Raw genomic sequence first — 18031 nt, 5'->3', positions numbered from 1 at the left:
TGGCGCCACCATGAACTGTGGTATAGGTGACAGATATGCCTCAGATCTGGCATTTCTCTGGCTGTGGTGTAGGCCAGCAGCTACAGCTCTGACTTGACCCCTAGCCTGGAAACTTCTTTGATATGTTGCAGGTGGAGCTCTAGAAAGGCCAAAAAAAAAAAAAAAAAAAAAAAAGGATTGACAATTTGGGCAAAACTAAACCATCTCTGCACATTTTAACTTATGAACCTCAAGGAGGATACAGCTATGACAGAACCACATTTCATAGGTGGTAATCACCTATGAGAGGGGAATAACCTCACAGTGAATGTTGAGTAAACAAATGAAGAGAGAGCATGGCTCAAAATCTAATCAATTCCTCAGATATATAATTTTACTACAATTTATAATCTTATTTTTCTTTTTCTCTTTTTGATATGCCAAAGTATCCTTTTAGTGGCAATTCTTTAGGAACTTGCCAGACAATGGCTTGAAGAAAATCTGACTAGTTGTTATTGTTTGCATTTACCACCATAAAATTACATAATTCTTTATAACTAAGTATATTAAAATTTATTTTTCTAAATGTAAGTAGCATCAACTTCAAATTAATTTATTTTTAAAATAGAGATTTACTTTTCATTCCACTTATTTCTGCTGGTAAACTCTTCAGTTGATTACTGGAAATATTGAGTCGCACCACACTGGATAGAGAAGAAAAGCTAGCAGGAATACTTGAAAGGCGATTGTTTGAAAGATCCTTTAAAAAGAAAAAGACAAAACAAATGAACAAGTAAATTTAAAAAAATAAGTAAATGATCCCTAAAAAGGATTTCAGAATTTAGAAGACATTGCAACATTAAAAGGAACAAAAACAAAAAAGCTGATTTAGAGGTAATATCATTTGTAACCCTGATTCACTGACAATTTCACAAATCATCACTTATTACCTTAATACATTCTGTGGGCCTGCTATATGCCTAATAATGTAGCAGAGAAATTAAAATGAATTATCAATCAAAAACATTTTACATAAAGGTTTCTGTTAATACTAAGCCATACTATATCATGCAGCATCTTTTTAAAAAAAACCCTTTGTTCATCTAATATTTATTCAGTACCTATAATAAATCAGGCAAACGGTATGGCTAAATTGTAATATGAAATGAAAAACATCTTTGCAAGAAATAAAATTCATGAAAGAACAAAAATAAGTCTGAAAAAAACCCAGCCATTTTAACTTTGGAAGGGAAAAAACATTCCCTCTTGGTTCTTCTGCTGACCTCAGCAACTCTGCTTTAACTAAGAACAAAAGTCTACTCTACTCTCTAGTTTCCACTCAAGCTTGCCTAATTAATCTCCAATCTTGATGTTGCTTTAAGTTTTCTTTCTGTTTTTTCTTTACATAGTTACAAGAGAATTTTTTTAACTCCTTTCAAAAGACAATGTTATGAATCATATATTTGACATTTAAATTAGGTATAAGTATTCCACCAGCTATCATCAAACCGTTAGGTAAGGCCAGTGGTAACGATAAATTAGAAAAAAGTGACTTAAAGGAACTGTTCGCTGAAGACTATGATTGAGTCTAATATTAAACTGCATTCTGTATCACTAAGTTAAGAAGAAAGAAAGAGGAAAACTGCTAGATCAGCATTTTCACAAAATATACTATTATTATAACAAAATAATTTATTATTATCATAATCTATGACATACAACATATTAATCTACAACTCAAATACTCTAAGGTCTAAGAATCAACAGATTACTAATACATAAATATTTTGTAATATCAAAAGTTACTGACACTAAGTGCAATGTAGTATTCTGGACTGGATCCTGGAACAAAAAAAAAGGACATTAGTGGAAAAACTGGGAAAATACTATAAAATCGGTAGTTTAGTTAGTAATATTGTACCAATGTTAATTTCTTAGTTTTTACAAATGTCCCATGGTTATATAAAATGTTCACCCATTAAGGTGGGTGAAGGCTATATGTGAACTCTCTGTACTACCTTTATAACTTTTCTGTAAAATCTAAAATTATTTCAAAATCGGAGTTCCCGTCATGGCGCAGTGGTTAACGAATCCGACTAGGAACCATGAGGTTGAGGGTTCGATCCCTGGCCTTGCTCAGTGGGTTAAGATTCGGCGTTGCCATGAGCTGTGCTGTAGGTTGCAAACGCGGCTCGGATTCAGCATTGCTGTGGCTCTGGCGTAGGCCGGTGGCTGCAGCTCCAATTCAACCACTAGCCTGGGAACCTCCATATGCTGCGGGAGCGGCCCAAGAAATAGCAAAAAAAAAAAAAAAAAAGACAAAAAAATAAAAAATAAATAAATAAAATTATTTCAAAATCAAAAGCTAAAAACAAAACAAGTTTCTGATAAGGGAAAAATTAATTCACAAATTCTTAAGAAATTTTAAAGAATCCAAAATAACAGAATTACTAATAGTTAAATGTCTAATTATTATAGTTAATAATTAAATTAGATAGAAAATAAGTACAGTATATATCACTTAGTACCATTATACTAATCAGTTTTTATGTAACTAAGAAATATTACTTGTGGAGTTCCTGACATGGCTCAGTGGTTAATGAATCTGACTAGGAACCATGAAGTTGCGGTTTGATCCCTGGCCCTGCTCAGTGGGTTAAGGATCTGGTGTTGCCGTGAGCTGTGGTGCAGGTTGCAGATGCGGCTCAGATCCCTCTTTGCTATGGCTCTGGCATAGGCTGACAGCTACAGCTCCGATTCGACCCCTAGCCTGGGAACTTCCATATGCGGCGAGAGCGGCCCTAGAAAAGGCAAAAAGACAAAAAAAAAAAAAAGAAATATTACTTGCTTAAATGATTACAGATATTATGCTTTTAATGTCTTAATATACTGTTGCTCACTTTTATGATTTATTTGATATTGCATCCTTAAGAACACAATTTTCAACTAAAACATCCTTTCATTATTCAAATGACTATCTTGGAACTCATAAGAAAACAACTGGGAACTGCTACAGTTCATTAGGTTTCCTTTCAGCGTTCTACCAGACTCTTTAAATTTAAATCAACTGCTGTGTTTTACCACTAAATTTTATAAGAAAATCTGACAATTCCCTCCTTTCCCTACCTATGCCTTACTTTTCAAACCTTATCCCAATCTGATCAGATTGAAAAACAAAGAGATAATGAAGAAATGCTTGGGGAGAGCATCTATTTTGATTTCAAACACTAGAACAGATGGGGAAAATATCAAGAGAAAAGTAAAAGAAGCAATTTTTTCCTTTAATAAAAAATAAACTTTAAGGCTAATGAGTTTTTCAAAACACGTAGTAGTGAAAAGAAGAAGAATGTAATATGAAATAACTATGTAGAGAGATTTATTATTAAAACATCTAATCCAATACAGCTAAAGTCTTTCAGACAGGATACCTTACTATAGTGTCTTACTTCCCTCTGCAGTAAAGTGGGAGAAAAAAAATACACTTTGAAGTCAAATGGTCTTACATTAAAATTCTGAATTCCTTACTTATTAGTTGCATGATTTCAAATAGGTTACTTTTTTTATGAGCCTTAGTTTCTTATCTATAACGGGATAAAACCATCTACTTTTCTATATATAAAGCGAAGTGTCTATTGTTTGTATTATTCTTAATATGATTAAAATAATATTTGTAGTCCTCTAAAGTAATCTCTATTTAAAATGTGAAATGGATGGAATGAAAATTTTACCAGGAAATGTATCCATTTTGAAAAAGAGGAAAGAAAAGGCAGGCCCTGATGGCATTATCTAGACACTCAGAGGACAGAGGCCATAAGGGCAATAGAGGAGGAGACAGGAATGGATATAAAAAGGGGGATTGGTAGATGCTAAAAACACCTTTCCTTTATTTTACTAAGCTGTAAAAGCTTCTAAATAACAAAGTCGTCTTTATCAGCCCCTTTCTCAAACTCTATTCCTAAATTAAAGTGATTTCCTTCATAAGAATAACATAGGAAAAATAAATTTACAATTATTAATTTAGCAATCTAATTGTAATGCACAGTTTATAATAATCTATAGTCATACAATCAGCTGTCCATGTACCCATGATTTCATCATACATCCAATTTTTCAGTCTGTTGAAAAAATCCCATTGGCCTCAAATTAATTAAATATTGTAAAATTAAAACTTACTAAATCTTCTAAGTTGAAAAGTTGTTCAAATCCCTCTGGTATGCAAGTTAGTTCATTATGCTGGAGATACAGGCCCTTCAAGTTTCTTAGATTTGTAATTTCTTCAGGGAGTATTTTCAGCTTGTTATGGCTATTGATTGATAAAAACAAATGCTGAATAATTTAGTGACAACACAATAAATATTTATAAAAGCATTTCTGCTAACCAACTACATGGGCTCATTTTAAAAAATGAAGTAAGGTTGCTAATTTTAAGTATTTATCCAATTTTATGTCCTAAAAGCATATGCTCATTAAAATGAGTAATCTGAATATAATCAAATTGAGAGTTTCAAAGAAGTAAGTTATATATTTTAACCAAACATATAATTTGTGAAATTTTGATTGGCTCCTTTTAATCAACTTGATTTGACATATAATGTAAAAGAATACACTGACTCTAAATTTTTATACTGGGAGTTCCCATCATGGCACAGTGGAAAGGAATCCAACTAGGAATCATGAGGTTGTGGGTTCAATCCCTGGCCTCAATCAGTGGGTTAAGGATCCAGCGTTGCCATGAACTGCGGTGTAGGCTGCAGATGTGGCTTGGATCTGGCATTGCTGCAGCTGTGGTATAGGTCGGCAGGTGTATCTCCAATTAGACCCCTAGCCTGGGAACCTCCGTATGCCAAGGGTGCAGCCCTAAAAAGCCAAAAAAAAAAAAAAAAAAAAAAAAAAAAAATTATATTGTGCCTGAGTTTTAGAATTTTGACAAAGATATGCACATACTAAACACTACAATGAAATCATATTTTACAAGGGGATTAGGTTTCGATTTAGCACTCAAGACAAAAATAGCTATTTCTGTTTCAAGGACCTGACCTGCCTAGTTGAATGAAATATGCTACTCCAATCTTATTTGAATTTGGTCTTAACTTTCAGTTCAATCATTCTGTAGAGATATTCAGCTTATTGGACATTCAGTCCCAAGTCACTGATGATTAAGAGATGCCTTGACTTGTTCCTAGATTCATGACAAATTAACTACTCCTTTGAGAATTTGACTCTACTGTCATTCCATATACAATTACTTCACAAGTAACAGACAGGAAATGGGAAATAAAAGGGTGTAACAATGACCTTAAATGACATTAAAATAAAACTAGCTGGAACAAAAATGCCAAAAGATGTCTTCTAAAATATGAACAAAGAATTGTTAAAAACTGGTTGGGAGTTCCTGTCCTGGCGCAGCGGAAACGAATCCAACTACAAACCATGAGGTTGTGGGTTAGATCCCTGGCCTCGCTCAGTGGGTTAAGGATCTGGCATTGCTGTGAGCTGTGGTGTAGGTCGCAGATGGAGCTCGGATCTGGTGTTGCTGAGGCTCTGGCATAGGCCAGCGGCTGTAGCTCCAATTGGACCCCTAGCCTGGAAGCCTCCATATGCCGCGGGTGGGGCCCTAAAATACAACAGAAAACAAACAAACAAACAAAAATTGGTTGGTATTGTTGGTTATTTAATTGAAATCTTTGTATATTTGACAGAGACCTAGTTGGGCAAAGATGTAATTCTAATTCTTTTCCTCTCCTCATCTATTTCCTCCATCCTATTGCTCATACTCTTGTAGAAACTAAAGCCACACCAGCTCCATACTCTCCCCTTTTCCTTTCAACCCTCCCCTCTCTTACTTTTCAAGCCACATCTATGCCTTTGGCTTGTATGGGAAGACGTTCTGATGCAGGTCTAAATAATTAGCAAAAAAATGCTAAAACAATATTTTGTATAGATAATTTTGATAATTTATGGTAATTTTAAGTTTTTCACCAGATAAGGACTATTATTTAAAGAGCAGTTCTCCCTCAAACCATTAAATTCCAGCTAACTGAGACTTGATCATGTTATGTTAGGTAGATCTATAACAATATAAATTTTATAAGCCACTTTTCAAACTATATTTTGAACACTTAATTCTTTTTCTTTTCTTCTGAAGTAAATCTTCCCTAATCCCTTTCCCCTGTGTATATACAACACATTAGGCAGTTATTCTTTCTTGAAAGTCTAGACAAATTGAAGGGCAAAAAGAATTAGCTAGAACCTTAGCCATCTTGGCCTCTCCAGTACCTATAAATGAGTACCAGAAGCATATCCAGGGAATCTCAGGAATCTCCAGAAAAGTTTAAAAACTACTCATATCAAAAACATGAAATTTTCCTCACTAATGAAAGAATTATTTTAAATTTCTTTTTATTGCTTAACACCTAGATATGTTTTAGAATATCAAAGTAACTTAAAACTTGAGATGTCAACAAAGAAGATTTTGAATATAAACACTAAGAATTATTTCAAAAAAATAAAAAGTATTAAAAAAAAAAATCAACTGGCCTTATATTTGTAAAACCAGAAAATACGTAGGCAATTCTAAGACCAAAAAATAAAATAATCTGAGAATTTTAACTTAAAATTCTTGGAGTTCCCATATGGCACAGCAAGTTAAGGATCCAGCAGTCAGTGCAGCAGTTCGGGTTGCTGCTGTGGTAAAGATTAGATCCCTGGCCTAGGAATTTCCACAGCCCACAGGAGGAGCCAAAGAAAAAAAAACCTTAAAATTTTTATTCTGTTTTAACCGCTTTCTGGGATAATACAAAACATTTTTTGGATGTTACAAAAAATTTTTAAAGAATATTAGATTTATACCTTTATACTAGCAATAGTAACATAAATAAGCTTAAATTTTACCTGACATTAAGTTTCTGAAGATTTTCTAACTCTCTTATAGCGGAAGGAAGGGATGTCAGCTGATTATCGTGTATCTAAAAGTTATCAAAAGACACAGTCAATATCTTGGTCTTATAATTAACAATGAGCTTTGCCATTGTACAAAACTGATGATAAACTTCATTCTTTTAATTCAATAACATCATTGGGCCATTAGTAATTTGACTGAGTATAGAAGAAAAAAAGGAGGTTGAAATCAACCAAACTGCTATTCAGAAATAATGAAGTGATAAAACATCAATTTTAACTACTACGATTAAAAAAAACAAAATCTCTTCACCCAACTGAGTGGAATTCAATCTCAAGTGAGAGATGAAAGGGGTAGAGATGAACAGCCCTATGATGATATGATTTATGTCAACATTATGAAAAATAAATGAGGGGGAATTTCTCATGTTCTTACAGAATCACACTGTTTTCAAGACACAAGGAATCTTACTCCAATCCATTCACTTTACAAGTGAAGAAAATGAAAACATCCCTAGAAACATGACTATATCCAACTCTTTCTGACATAAATTGGAAGATTTTTGATGAACCTAGGTAAAGCATAAAAGAAGTCTGTAGATTGTGAAACAGACTACTCATGCTTTATTGTACCACATGATGTGCAACTACCTAAAACCACAGTCCCTGAATAAAGACACAAAAATTTAAACCCAATAATTTAAGTCACTGTTAGAGGTATGTTCAAAAAAAATCAGTCTTAAGAACTTGCTTTAACATCTGGAATAATAATAATGATAAAAATAACAGCAATTTTAAAAAGATGAGCAGCAGTAACCACTTGTTAAATACCGATTCTGTTTGCATGCATTAACTCATTTAATTCAAAGAACAATTTTGAAAAAGAGGTGTAGTATCATTCCTGGTTTACAGATATGAAAACTGAAGGACAGAGAGGTAACTTTCCCAAGTTCACACAGTTACCATGTGGAAGAATCAGAATTGCAAGCCTGATGTTCTGACTGCACTCTAACATTGTGCTATGCCTAACAAAATAATTTGTTATTCTTCCTTGCACTCTACCAAGAAAACATGAGTTTTCTGCTTCTCAAAGCCTAAATTTAGCTTTAAAGTCTCTTCAACTAAAGTCCCATATTTATAATTAGTCAACTTACATCAAGAACAGTCAATGCAGGCAGGAGGCGGAGATCATCACTAAGCGACTGAAGTTTATTGTTTGATATGATTAGTTTGGTCAAATCTGTTTGTTCCCACCATCGTTCAGTAGCACTGAATGAAAGATTCTGATTAGCTTCCTCAGGGATATCCACATTTATTCTCCAAACACACTGAGGCACTATTTCCACACCAAAAAAAAAAAAAAAAAAAAAAAAGAAAAAAAAGAAATTAGAGATATTAGGAAGTACATGTTTATAATAGTAATTCAGCTTATCTACTGAAAGAAAATTTCTCGAACATTAAAAAAAAAACCCTTTCAAATAAATGAAACAGGAGTTCCCGTCGTGGCGCAGTGGTTAATGAATCTGACTAGGAACCATGAGGTTGCGGGTTCGGTCCCTGCCCTTGCTCAGTGGGTTAAGGATCCGGTGTTGCCGTAGGCTGTGGTGTGGGTCGCAGACGCGGCTCGGATCCCGCATTGCTGTGGCTCTGGCGTAGGCCAGTGGCTACAGCTCCGATCCGACCCCTAGCCTGGGAACCTCCATATGCCGCGGGAGAGGCCCAAAGACATAGCAAAAAGACCAAATAAATAAATAAATAAACAAATGAAACAAATACCAATGAAGTACGACTTACATTAGCATGAACACTGATTTTATTCCAAAACAGAATATGGAGAATGTATTTTACATATTAGACATCACTCTTACCTCCATTCAACTATATATTTACTACATACATTCTCTGCACAACAGTCTTTGTCTTTTACGGCTGCACCTGCGGCATATGGAAGTTTCCAGGCTAGGAGTAGAATCTGAGCTGCAGCTGCCAGTCTATGCCAGAGCCACAGCAATTCGGGATCCAAGCTGCGCCTGTGACCTAATCACAGCTCATGGCAATGCTGGATCCTTAAGTCACTGAGCGAGGCCAGGGATCCAACCCGAGTCCTCATAGATACTGAGCCACAATGGGAACTCCCACATAGTCTTTTCAACAAATGTTTAGATAGATAAAAAATTAACCTCAACCTTTACCTTGTGACACACTTTAAAATTTATACCAGTGGAGTTCCCATCATGGCGCAGTGGAAACGAATCCGACTAGGAACCAGGAGGTTTTGAGTTCGATCCCTGGCCTTGCTCAGTGGGTTAAGGATCCAGCGTTGCTGTGAGCTGTGGTGTAGGTCGCAGACACGGCTCGGAACTGGCATTGCTATGGCTCTGGTATAGGCTGGCGCTTACAGCTCCAATTAGACGCCTAGCCCGGAAACCTCCATATGCCGCAGGTGCAGCTCTAAAAAAGACAAAAAGACCAAAATAAATAAAATTAATTAAGTTAAGTAAAACTAATGCCAAGTAGATCCCAGGGATCAAAACCGCATCATAGCAGTGATGAACTTCAAAAAAAATTATACAATGCCAAAGAAGTCTAAAACAAACAAATTGAATGAAATTCTACAAGGGGCTAATCTATATTGACAAAAAGAAGATCTCTGGTTCCATGGAGCTAGCAGTGGGTATGGACTGACAGCAAGGAGAACTTTTCGAGCGCTGGAAACGTTCTTTGTCTTGATCTTGATGATGGTTACATAATTGTACATGTTTGTCAAAACTCATTAACTATATACTTAAAATGAATGCATGTACTGTTTGCAAATTATGCCCTAATAAAAATAAAAAGTGTCGAATTTTAAAATACAGATGATGCAATATATTAAGGTAATTTCATGTATATGTACATATATATGAATGAATAAAAAAACTGAAGTATGTGTGTATATATATTTCTCACAAGATAGATAATACCTTTAAGTAGTACTACCCAACAGAATTTTCTGCAATGATGGAAATATCCTGTCTGCCTTAGTCTATACTGTAGACATTAGCTGCATACAGCCAATGAGCACTTATAATATGGCTAGTGATAGAAGAACTTGATTTTTAATTTCTTTAAATTTTGGTTAATTAAAAATTAAAGAGATATATGTGACTGAGATTTCCATAATAGACAGCATGACACTTAACAAAAACTCAAAAAAGATTTCTTACATGTTTTTTGGCATATCATTCTTTCCTCCACTGACAACAACTAATTACAGAAATAAGGACTCACAAATGGGTTGATGGCAGAGAACTGTCTAATTTGAGGAAGATACTTACAAGTGGGTAGGTAAAGAAACAGAGAAGAAATAAAAAACACGTCTAAAATGGTGTTTACATGGATGAATAAATGTATAGTTGGTAAACTACAGGACCAACAATGAGACTTAAAAATCTTTCCTAAAAAAAAAAAAAAAAAAGCTGTAATACATTAAAAAAAAAAAAAAAGGAGTTCCCGTCGTGGCTCAGTGGTTAATGAATCAGACTAGGAACCATGAGGTTGCGGGTTCGGTCCCTGCCCTTGCTCAGTGGGTTAAGGACCCGGTGTTGCCATGAGCTGTGGTAGGTCGCAGACATGGCTCAGATCTGGCGTTGCTGTGGCTCTGGCATAGGCCGGTGGCTACAGCTCCGATTAGACCCCTAGCCTGGGAACCTCCATATGCCACAGGTGTGGCCCTCTAAAAGACAAAAAAAAAAAAAGTAATAAACCAATAAATCAAGTCACTGTGTAAAGAATCAGGGAAGCTCATTGATAAACACTCCAATTTTATCCAAGTATTTTTTTCATGGCCATTGATGGCCTCATTACATTAAAAGAATTAAATAATGACAAACCAAAGTATTATAGTGTCACTTTCAAGCTATCATTAGTTCAATGAGAAACACACACATACCCCCAGAATAAAAATAAAACGTTATATGGAAGTCATTAACTCAATTGCAGTTTTAGGTTGATTTAATGGGATATATCTTTATGGTTTAGAACAAGTGAACCACTGTTATTTTACAATGCATGAAAAAAACTGTTCTTTTCTGAAGTGGTAGATATTGTAAGAAAAAAAATGAAACCATGTTAAACATAAAAAAGAAACATGTTTACTAATCTATTTAAGAGAAAAACATGCTTGAATTTATTAACTTGAGGGTACATTCAGTTTTATAGTGATGATAAGCCTCACTGAAACTATAGTTTCATTCTTCCATTCTTCCCTGTCTGTATTTTTTCTCTCCTACTCAAATGAGTAAACATGGTATTAATACAGAGGTAAGTTTAAATTTGCACTAATTTATTAAACAAACTTTGGCATTGGTAATAACTTGAGATACACATCTCAAGAGATTGAAATATTAACTGTTAAAAGTATTTCAACAGATCAAGAAATAGGAATGGGGTTTTCAACTAACTATCTAGTTCCTTGTTTTATAATCCAAGCAGATTTCCCTGTATTTCAGTAAATCAAAAATTAAACGTTCATCTCAAGATTCTGCCATCACATATGGATTAAGGCACTTTCTTTGTGCTTTCATATCTAAGGACTGTTTAAGAATTAGCTTGTTTTGGAGTTCTCTCGCAGCACAGCAGATTAAGGATCTGGTGTTATTACTGTAGTAGCTTGGGTCACTGCTGTGGCTCAGGTTCAATCCCTGGATCCATGGCCCAGGAACTTCCACATGCCCCAAGAGCAGCCTAAAAAGGAAAAAAAAAAAAAAAAAAAAAAAAAGAATTAGTTCTTTTTATAAGCAAAAACGTGGTAATAGAATATATCACTGTTTGTTCAATATAGATATTGCTGCTCTTTTTCATTGTACCAGATAAAATTAAAATAGAACTGAATATGAGGTATTGATTGTTGTCTTGTGCTTGCATGGTCATGGCAGAATATTAGTTTAGGAGTGTTTTGGGATGACTCATCAAAAACTGAATGAAAGAAAGAGGTGCCAAGAGTTTAGAACAAAAGAATGCTATAAATTCTAAGGGAAACCACACTATTGAACTGACAGAAAGATTGCTAAGTGGATAGCTTATTAAAAAAGGCAATAAGTTTGGAAACAATATTATTTGAAAGAGAAATTTGAGTGTAAGGATTTCCTTCCTTATCTTGAAGTAAGCAGTTTGGTCAGTTTCCATTTGTAGAATTAAGAAAATAGGTCTAGGGCACCTAGGCTTCAAGAAGTCATGTTGTCTGTTTTAGGGTAATGAAAATTTGCCATACTCAGCATGTAATTTGTTGTGACATGATAAAAAAGTGTAACACGAATCATACATTTACAAGGTTTTAAATAATATCCTTAAATCTATATTATCCATGTTCTGCTATACTATTTAGCTTGACCCTATTTCAATACTGACGGTTTTAATGGAATTTGCTGTCATATTCTAAACAGCTAATAAGAATTAACCAAAACATTCATATTTTAATAACAAATAATTCCAGAAAGAAACTATGCTTCCAGGTGAGTAGATATTCTATAAGACATTATAATAGGGGATACGTGACATTGTGCATTTGTCAAAACTCATAGAATTGGAGTTCCCATTGTGGCTCAGCAGAAACAAACCCAACTAGTATCCAGAACAATGTGGATTCGCTCCCTGGTCTTGTTCAGTGGATTAAAGATCTGGAGTTGTCTCAAGCTGCGGTGTAGGTCGAAGATGTGGCATGAATCTGGCAATTCTGTGGCTATGGCATAGGCTGGCAGCTGTAGCTCTGATTAGACCCTTAGCCGGGGAACTTCTATATGCTGCAGCTACAGCCCTAAAAACAAAACAAAACAAAACTCATAGTATTATATAAGACTAAGAGTGAAAAGTAATACAAACAATAGACTTTAATAATGATATATCAATATTGGTTGATCAATTGTGACAAATGTATCATAAATGTAAGGTGTTAATAATAGGGGAAACTATGAGCTGGGAAGAGAAGATATATGAGAACTCTCTGTACTACCTGTTTAATTTTCTGGAAACCTAAAACAGCTCTAAATTTTTTTCTTAAATTATGGTTGTTTAAGGAAAAGACAATTTTTTGTTGTCATTTTTAAAGTATAGGATTCTGAAAAGAGACAAGAGGCCTTATTGTAAATACTTAGGAGCAAAATTTCAAAAGGCTTTTGAGGAGTTCCCATTGTGGTTTGGTGGAAATGAATCTGACTAGCATCCATGAGGATGCAGGTTTGATCCCTGGCCTCACTCAGTGGGTTAAGGGTCCCGCATTGCTGTGAGCTGTGGTGTAGGTCACAAATGTGGCTTGGATCCAGCATTGCTGTGGCTTAGCACCTACAGCTCCAATTCAACCCCAACCTGGGAACCTCCATGTGCCACAGGTGTGGCCCTAAAAAGACCAAAAAAAAAAAAAAAAAAAAAAAAAAAAAGGCTATTGAGGAATTCTCTTGTGCTGTAGTATTGTCACTGCAGCAGCTCAGGTCACTGCTGTGACTCAGGTTCAGTCCCTGACCTGGGAACTTCCACATACTGTGGGCTTGGCCAAAACAAAACAAATAAAAGGCTTTTGAATGTTGTACTAAGAACTTTACACTGAATCTTGTGGGCTGTGGAGTCATTAAATATGAATGACACAATAAGAACTTTGTTTTGGAAAGATAATTCTTGGTCATAACACTGATTTAGAGGGTGAGATTTAAAACAGGAAATCTGGAAAAACCACAAGAGCCAATTTTTACTGTGTATTTTATTTACCAGGCACTTTATATTATCTCATTTAAACCTCAGTAAGTCCTATTATTACACCACATTGTAAATGAGAAAGCACAAGGAGAGGAAGCATCTCAAAGTTACATGAGCAAAGATATGGAGATAAGAAAGATGGCCCCACAGTTAATTATGAACTATAAATAATTCACAATTACAGCAGCTTGACTATTAAAGGCTGAGTGACAAGAGATGAAGTTGAAGTCTACAATTAGATAAAGAAAAACCTTTTATATTATGGTAACAAAGATTCCTTTTTGATATATAAGCTACAAAAACCATGTGCCTCTCTTATTTATATCTTTTGTCTCCTATGAAATACTCTACCTTCAACATCATTTCCTAGGATTACAATAATGACCTAAATGGCCTTGATTCCTATCATCATAGAGTTAACAGTCAAAACTTATTTGCTGCCTGAAATGTTAACAGACTAAACCATCTGGGTCCAATCATTAAGTACATCCCGGCACACACATAGTATTTAAGAATATTAGTTTATTTACTTATTCCTTCTAATAAGAACCGACTAAGTACCAAGTATTCTCTGAGTACTAGGGACACAACAATGAACAAAACAAAGCTCCTTGACCACATGGAACTAATAGTGCAGTGGAGGGCAGAGAAGACAATAAGTAAATAATATAAATTCTGATAGTGATAAATACTATTACAAAGCAGGTTAGAGAATACAATGTTAGCAATGTTATTTAGATAGAGTAGTTAGGAAGGGCCTATCTGAGCAGACTCCTGCAGGAAGCAAAGGAGTGAATCCTAGTCAGGTATTAAGTAAAAAGTTCCAGGCTTTGGGAAAATCAAGTGTATCTGCACATCTGTCATTTTAAAATATTTGTGTTCCCAGTGATTAAAACCTTTTCTAGGAGTTCCCTTCGTGGCTCAGCGGTTAAAGAACCTGACTAGTAACCATGAGGAATTGGGTTCAATCCCTGGCCTTGTTCAGTGGGTTAAGGATCCCGCATTACTGTGGCTGTGGCGCAGGCCAGCAGCTGTAGATCCATTCGACTGCTAGCCTTGGAACCTCCATATGCCGCGGGTGGGGGCCTAAAAAGCAAAAAACAAAAACAAAAAAAATCCTTTCTAGATAGCAGAGATTTCTGTCATATATCCTTTCATTTACATGGTTAATTCTATACACGGCACAATAAAAAAGTAATCATTAGAAGGAAAGGAAAGGTTTTAATCCCACATAGCCTAAAACCTGAATATACGTAGAGGAAAACATTACAGGAGGAATGCCATATTCTCTTTCCCCCCTTCCCACTCTCTCCCTTACAGAACAGAAAATCAGAAGAGCAGCTGGCTATTATTCATTCATGGTATCCAGATTTGTGCTTATCTTCACTAGATTTTTCAGGATACACCAAATTCACTCTGTATGGCATCTATTTGATCCTCAATTTAGGAAATATGCTCATTACTCCTTGTAGGAGTTGCACACAGAAAAGGGTCTTGACAAGGAACAGTAGCATTCACTCTAAGTTCACAAGTTCATAAATGCTGTATTTTATATAGAGAATTTTAGCGTTGGTAAGTGCCCTAAGCGACTAAATTAAGATAAACAGAGCACCAAAGAAACAAATCATTTGCCTGTCATTTGATTCCTAATTCAGTCGCGTTTATCCCATAAAATGTGAGAATCCCAGAAAGAACCCAGTTTAAATTCTGACCATATTCCCAGCACAATCCCTGCAACAGACATATCTGGAGCGAAAAGCAGGAACCGAACAGGCTATGCGAAAAGCAGGAACCGAACCAGTGGAAATGTGATTAGTGCCGGATTTCGAGGACAGAGATCCTGGCTAAGCGTCTGGGGAAAAGATGGCCAAAGCCAGGCCAGAGAGAGGAAAGGGAGGATACGTGGGGCAAACGACTTTCTGCCAGGCTCCCAAATCGGGTCTTCCATTTGGATCTTACCTTCACTGAGGTTGCGGCCCGACAGGTTTAACTGGCCGCTCTTCCTTGCCGCCTTTAGTAGTCCCTGGGGTACTGAGGCAGCGCAGTCTCTCCTCTCATTTCGGAAACCCGCTCGGGGATCCCGCCCAGCTACTCCCTTCAGCCGCGACATGTTCAAACCCCGAAATCCAGAAGCAAAGCCCCGCCCGTGACGCTTAAAGGTGGCGCCGCTGGGCTGCCCCGCCCCTGCCGGGAGCGCGCGCTCCGTGCGCCGGGCCTTCGCTCTCGGCGGCGCGGTTCTGATGTCGTCATCGCGAGCGCCTGAGGCAGGAGGACAGAGGAGCCCTTCCCGTTGCCGGTGCCGGCCTTGTGTCTTGGAATTACTTTGCTCAAGTAAGTGCGTTTAACGGGCTGAAGAAGGGGTTTGAGTTTATCTTGTGCACTGTTACTGCACCTCCAACCTTCTCTTCTGCGCTCCCGCCTCGGCGAGGGGGTCAGGAAAGGATAACCTTCTCTTCTCCCCTCGCCTGGCCGGACGTGGGCCTTGACTAAAACTTGAGACCTGGGCGCGGTCTGTAGTCTCTGGACCCCTGCCTGTGTTTGTCGCTGGTGGTGCTGGCCAAACCTCCTTTCCGCGTAGAAAGTAAAACCAGTTTCTTTTCTTCGGGCCTATACTCTGGCTTCTAGAATTAGTGCACCTTTGCCCGTTGTCGTATGGAGTTTATGGCCAGCATACGAGATAGTTTGAAATGGAAGAGTCGGCAACAGAAAAGGGGAGGGAAAGAAAGCTTCATAATGAATGTTCTCTACACCGGGCGGTTTAGGAAGACAAGTGGAAGCTCGAGCTTCAGTGTAGCGAAAAAAGCTTGGACTTCGGAGCACAAGAGAAACGAGTTCGAATCCCAGCTGCTTTTGTAGCTTACACGCTGTATAAAGTTTACTTGACAACTTGTAAAGCTGTCTTTTTTCTTCAATTTAGGGATGATCATGCCTATCTAATTTTTTTAAAAATAATTAGGTGAAGATAAAAATATTGAACTTAAAATATTGAGCATTTTGTGAAGAAAGGGACTCCCTCTAATTCAAAATAGAACATGAAAAATTTTGTTCAAAAGTCCCTTGTCTTGGAAAGTGTCTGAAATGTACAAGTTTAACGAGTCATTCAATAAGTAATTAATAACTAGTCACCTTTAGTATTGTCCAGGGTGCTACACTTTTCTTTCTCCTGAAGTGATTTTGTTTTGAAAACAACAGCAGGAAATAACCTCCTAAGCCCCTGTCAACTCGACTGGGATCGTTAGGGTTTAAAAGGTAAGACGACAGCCCATTGACAAATTCACACACACAGTTTTGCTTGAGTCCAGGTGTTTGCCAACCATAACATTTCGTGTTTAAACTATCTTTCCCCCCCCCCCCCGCTTGATTTTTTTTTTTTTTCCCCTTAATTCTGTGGAGTTCTTTGCATTGAAAGGGAACAGAAAAGTATCAGGAATTACACTACCAAGCAAGCAAAGAGTGCGTTTTAAAGCAAGGACCATAGCAGTTTTTGTAGGGTCACCAGTAAACACCACCGCTACCCTAAGTTTGTCTTTACAGTAATCATTGTAGTTATTGAGCCCTCAGTGTCAGGCTCAGTGCTGACAATACCTTACTATCTGATATTTAGCACAATGACCAGAAGGAATTGCAGCTACGAGGAATTTAAAAACTTGCCAAAGTTCAAATTTCTACGTGGGTATGACCAGGCATTTGAACCTGGATATCTCTAAAACCTTTCTTATTAATCATTATGATTTGCCTAATTGCTTTTATTTCATCATTTACCACTTGCTTTTGTCCTAGAACCATTTTAAGGGACACTTCAATTATGTTTTAAAAGATACTTATTTATTAGAGAAAACTATTTTTCTCTGTTGCAGGATGTTAACAGCCTACCTTTGGAGGATTAACTGTTGAAGTATAAAATTTTACAGTAGCCACCTCTCCCCCCTACAATAGATTCTTTTTTAGTGCAATGTTCTTGAAAAATTAGAGGCAAGGTGTAGTTTTTGATTTATTGTACTTGAAGTGAAATATTACATTATTGACATTTAATTATTATATTGAAATATTGTTGCATTTTGTATGAGAAACATATCCTGATTAATGGCAGAGTAATTCTGAAAAGTCCAAGTGACTGTACACTTGTGGTAAACTTCAATAGATATAAAATAATGTGTGTAAAATTTTTACTAGAATATATCTATAATACACTGTGTATTGTACCTGTGTAGCAAGTACGGATTGAGCAGTTTCGGTGAAAATTATTATTTCATGGACTCAGGAAAATTATGTGTTTTATTTTAAATTGATGGAAGTTGAAAGCTTATCAATTGAGGTTTTTTATGAGAAAGTGTAATTGTATATAGTTATATTCATGGGAATTAGCACTTTGTATCATTTGTATTACTTTGGAAAGAATGCTTAAAACAAAAAATCCAACTTTTTTTCA

At 36.2% G+C, this 18031-nt stretch overlaps 2 protein-coding genes across 21 annotated transcripts in view; one reads left to right on the top strand and one right to left on the bottom strand.

Moving 5' to 3' along the window:
- LRRC40 (leucine rich repeat containing 40) overlaps positions 1–15730 on the bottom strand; it is a 47832-nt gene extending 32102 nt beyond the window's left edge. For both annotated transcript variants that reach the window (XR_014808004.1, XM_003127928.5), the window contains exons 1-5: positions 15562–15730; positions 8031–8212; positions 6871–6944; positions 4153–4282; positions 616–739 (exon numbers count right to left, since the gene is read on the bottom strand). Coding sequence is in view for 1 of the 2 variants with exons in the window: in XM_003127928.5 (XP_003127976.1) it covers positions 616–739; positions 4153–4282; positions 6871–6944; positions 8031–8212; positions 15562–15712 (661 nt within the window). In the remaining variant the exon portion in view is untranslated. The remainder of the gene's footprint in view (positions 1–615; positions 740–4152; positions 4283–6870; positions 6945–8030; positions 8213–15561) is intronic.
- Positions 15731–15841: 111 nt separating this feature from the next.
- SRSF11 (serine and arginine rich splicing factor 11) overlaps positions 15842–18031 on the top strand; it is a 46732-nt gene continuing 44542 nt past the window's right edge. For 18 of the 19 annotated variants that reach the window (XM_084958728.1, XM_084958722.1, XM_084958716.1 and 15 more), the window contains exon 1: positions 15851–15933. The gene's annotated coding sequence lies outside the window, so the exon portion shown is untranslated. 19 annotated transcript variants of the gene reach the window in all.

This window comes from Sus scrofa, chromosome 6 (genome assembly GCF_054392235.1).
Source record: "Sus scrofa isolate SSC_HxYL_T2T_F1_AM1 chromosome 6, Sscrofa_HxYL_maternal_Yorkshire_Landrace_v2.0, whole genome shotgun sequence".
NCBI lineage: Eukaryota > Metazoa > Chordata > Mammalia > Artiodactyla > Suidae > Sus > Sus scrofa.
Note: the sequence above shows the minus strand (reverse complement) of the source record. Positions and strands in the feature narration are given on the sequence as shown.